The sequence below is a fragment of the Lactuca sativa genome, chromosome 3 (genome assembly GCF_002870075.4).
Source record: "Lactuca sativa cultivar Salinas chromosome 3, Lsat_Salinas_v11, whole genome shotgun sequence".
Taxonomy (NCBI): Eukaryota; Viridiplantae; Streptophyta; class Magnoliopsida; order Asterales; family Asteraceae; genus Lactuca; species Lactuca sativa.
Genome location: NC_056625.2, coordinates 87,627,632 through 87,632,116, shown reverse-complemented (window position 1 = coordinate 87,632,116; position 4,485 = coordinate 87,627,632). Strand labels below are relative to the sequence as shown.

The 4,485-nt window shown below is 37.3% G+C and overlaps 1 protein-coding gene across 1 annotated transcript; it reads left to right on the top strand.

Annotated features, from left to right (window-relative positions):
- The first annotated feature begins 2,034 nt into the window (after positions 1–2,034).
- On the top strand, positions 2,035–3,299 carry LOC111906168 (geranylgeranyl pyrophosphate synthase 7, chloroplastic). Its single transcript, XM_023901896.3, has one exon. The coding sequence runs from the start codon at positions 2,070–2,072 to the stop codon at positions 3,177–3,179; it is 1,110 nt and encodes a 369-aa protein (XP_023757664.1). The 5' UTR covers positions 2,035–2,069; the 3' UTR covers positions 3,180–3,299.
- The last annotated feature ends 1,186 nt before the right edge of the window (positions 3,300–4,485 follow it).

Here is a 4,485-nt window from a genome sequence, read left to right as displayed (position 1 = left end):
CCTTGCCTTACCCCTCTCAAATTAGGAACTCTTTTGTTGGAGAATGAAGAATACTATTTACCCAACCCTTCAATTTTCATCCTAAGTTCATTTGTGCCACCACCAAATCAAGGAAATCCCAAGATAGAGAATCAAAAGTTTTCTCAAAGCCAACTTAGAAAAACATCATTTTTTTTCACCTTTTTAGCCCAAGCACATATATCATTGATGATCAATGGTCCATCAAGGATGAAACAACCCTCCACATGTACATAAGCCGATTACTGATGCAATTATTTTTTTGAGCTGAATTGAAAGAAGTTTTGAAATCACCTTGTTAAAGCAAACAATAAGACTAATTAGACAAAAGTAAACCCCAATGGTCATTTCGAAGTTTCTGCTTGCTTTGAAAGTAAAACCATCCAAACCTAGATCTTCATAACTAGCACATAGGGATATCAAAAAGTCTGGTGAGACATTGTTCTCGTGGGGGCCCCGTCCCGTTTGGGGGTATTTATTAAAAAAATCGGGGAGATAGGGGCGAGGACAAGGTTAACCCATGTTTTAATTTCGATGACGGGGGTAAGGGTGGACAATCCCATCCCGAAACCCCCATGGGGACCCCATTAATAAATTATTAATTATATAAATATATTAAATAATAACATGATTTTGAGTTTTCAAAATTCAACAAAAAACATGTTTTTAAGTAGATAGTATAATGTTTTTAAGATGCCATAACTTTTTTATTTTTAATATCTAAAATTCTGTCATAATTAAATGATTATTTGTTACCTAAAAAATAGCTTCTTTTAACCAAAATAACAATTTTTATTAGCCTAAAAAAAAGCAACCCAAAATCAACCGGAGGTGGAGGCGGGGGTAATAAGGGGGATTCAGGGGCGGGGGTCGGGGTAGAAACGTTGGAGATATTAGGGGCGGGGGAGAGGACAGGAGAACGGGGGAATTTCGGGGACGGGGGCGGATGCATTCCCCGTCCCGTTTACCGCCATTAACATCAACTCCAAATGACTTTTTTTTTAAAATTTTTTTTATTATTATTTTTTTAAATTCCGGATAAAGAATCTTGGTCATCAAGAATGATTTTTTTTTTTTTTTTTTTAACTTTCCGCTGCTGAATGCGGCCGAAAGCCCCATTTTAAAAGAATTTGCAAGAATTTTTTAAGCTTCAATTTTGATGGCTTGCGAATCACTCTTCCAATGCTATTGATAATCAGAGCCGATCCTGAGAATTAAATATCTTCAAAGGCTCAGGACGAACCAGAAAAAAAGGTTATTATTGTTATTATAAGTTCTTATTTTTAAATAGTAGTATATATTAAAAGAAATTGGGCGATATGTAGCTGTCCATTTTACCCCATTCAACCCCATGTTGATAAGTGATAACCAAGTCATTAATTCTCGTTCTTAAGTTACATACATTAATTGTGCTTGTGATTTGAAGAAAGGTATGGATACCATTACTACAATTATATTTTTCATTCGAACCGATCTTATAGCTTTATTTTGATGCATCTATTGTCTCTAATTTGGACTTTGTTGTTGCATACACCCTTTAGAAGGGTTTGAACGGTGGATGCTCACGAAAAATGATATATACCAACGATAACAAAACAAAATGGGATACGCCAAGAAAGTGATGTACAAACTCATTTAAATGTCCAAAAAACCAAATTTTCTTTTCCACAAAACCGACAGAACCATATCTCAAAAACTTTGTTTAATTTTTATATTAACACATTTAAAAAAGAAGGTTTTGAAGATATTAAAAAACCAGATCTAATCGATTGTACCAACATATCTGAAAAATAGGATGTTTAGACCATAAATAATCAATACAACTTATCATAAATAAGCACTATTAACTTATTTTTTGTTATAATAAATAAAATTATATTATGATCAAATTCTTAACAAAAGCGGCATTACGAAGCACTATACTCCAAAAGCTACCAAAAGGCATAATTGTAAGGAATAGAGCAACCCAACAAAAACAGCATCTTTATACTTTTTCTTTATAACTACAGAAAACCACATCCATCAAATGCCACAAAGAATCCAACTTACAAATGGCTTTGCTTTCTTCTATCTCCATCAAGAATAATTCATTCTATCACAAAAACATCTTCATTAGTGCTCCCCCAAACCCTGCCAAATACCCACAAAGAATACACCTTTCCTCGATAATTAATGCCACCTATGTCGTACCTTCCTCTTCATCCACTCCCCCAATCACACTCCAACAACTGCTGATACCCGAAACCAATCTGGTGCAATTCCCAGTCCTCAAAGGATTCGAATTCAATACTTATATGAGCGAGAAGGCGAAGCTCGTTAATGAAGCTTTGGAATCAGCCATTCCATTGCAAGAACCATTGAAAATACACGAGGCAATGAGGTACTCGCTACTTGCTGGAGGGAAACGAGTGCGACCTATCTTATGCCTTGCATCATGCGAGCTTGTTGGTGGGATGGAGGTGTGCGCCATGGCAATGGCGTCAGCTGTAGAAATGGTGCATACGATGTCACTCATTCATGATGATCTTCCATGCATGGATAATGATGATTTGAGAAGAGGAAAACCCACGAACCACAAGGTGTATGGTGAGGAGACTGCAGTCCTAGCCGGTGATGCGTTGCTTTCTTTAGCGTTCGAGCATTTAGCCACACGAACCATAGGGGTTGGGCCTGGGAGGGTGGTTCAGGCTATAAGCGAGTTAGGGTCCGCGGTTGGGTCTCAAGGGCTTGTTGCAGGTCAAATAGTTGACCTTTGTAGTGAAGGTAAGCAAGATGTTGATTTGAATAAATTGGAGTACATTCATGTGCACAAGACGGCGAAGCTGCTGGAGGCAGCGGTGGTTGGTGGGGCCTTATTGGGAGGTGGGAACTCCGGCGAGGTGGAACGGGTTAGGAAATACGCGAGGTACATTGGGTTGTTGTTTCAGGTGGTGGATGATATATTGGATGTTACCAAGTCGTCGGAGGAATTGGGGAAGACGGCAGGAAAAGATCTGGTGAGTGATAAAGCAACGTATCCAAAGCTGATGGGGCTTGAGAAGGCTAAGGTATTCGCCGGAGAATTGCTGGAGAAGGCGGTGGAGGAACTTGCTTACTTTGACGCCGGCAAGGCGGCACCTTTGTACCATCTGGCACATTATATTGCATATAGACAAAATTAAATAAAAGGTTGAATGATTCCAAATACTATAGAAGTTGAAGTTATTTTTTAAGGTGGAAATCTATACTTAAAAATTTAGGTTTTATATTAGATATTATTGTGAGAATATTAGAACTGATGAGACCATACTTTATTTGTGTTACATCCATAATGTTAGAGTCTTGGATTTTGGTGATTCAAATACATAACATAATTTCAAACAAAACGAAGAAACCTAAACGGCAATTTGGAAGGGATAAGTGTTTGGAGTGGGTTGAGGGCCATTAGGCTTGAATTCGTACATAACAAATATGGGTGAACATTTAGACTTGTGGCCCGGACCTGACCCGGAACCGGCCTCAGCAGGTCCAGTTCAAGGTTCATCAATTTCTGAAAAACTGGTACAGTTCAAGAGCTGGTTCGGTTCAATACTCACCGCTACGGTCATAATAGATAAAGTAACTTTCAGTACGGCTTTAACGAGTTGTACTATATGCACCAAAAGTTATACCGGTCCAATGGGTGCAAGAACCAGAAAATCGGACCTAGAACGGCCTCAACCGGTCCGGTCCAAGGTCCACCATTTTCTATCAAATCGGTCCGGTCTAAGAGTCGTTCCAGTCGGTTCGGTACAAACGCTCACCCCTAACAACAAACACTTATCCCACAGGGGTGAGAGAGGGCTTGACCAATAGTTGCTAGGGCTTTGGATTGTAAGTATACATTGTAATGTCGAGAATGAAAGGAAGGGAGTTGAAATCTACAACAAAAGGAAGCAAAAAAATGAACATTCATAAGCCCGTCAGATATGCAGGTTATGTTAATATTCATAACATTGTTTTAGTTACATATGAATTGGCAGGTGGAGATTACTGTGATAGAAGTACACAATCAATTATTACCATTACCATAGAAAAATATATTCAAACATAACTAATAAAATTTATTTAATCCAATGTATACAAATTAAGAAACATACTTGAATTTGATGATTACAAACACATAATTATGCAGATTGAGACCTGCCAATCAATGTTCTAAGATAAAATTTCCGTGGTATAGATGTGTATGTAGGATAGAACCATATATTTTCAACTTAAACTTGAATCTAACGAATTTCCCTATATTCCTATATTTGCAGAAAAAAATAATAATAAAGAAGATGAAGTGTAGGTCTCGAAATATGTCATTTGTTCATCTATTTATAGGCTTCTTATAGCATTTTTAACTTCCACCGAAATTTACTGCCCAAAACTATTAAAATAGTTAAACTATCAATTAACAGATTTTCTAATTGATTAATTGATAAAAAAATAATTTTTGGATTT

What these genes read in the sequence shown, in the direction of transcription:
- LOC111906168 (XM_023901896.3), top strand. Translation starts at nt 2,070, where the DNA reads ATGGCTTTGCTTTCTTCTATCTCCATCAAGAATAATTCATTCTATCAC.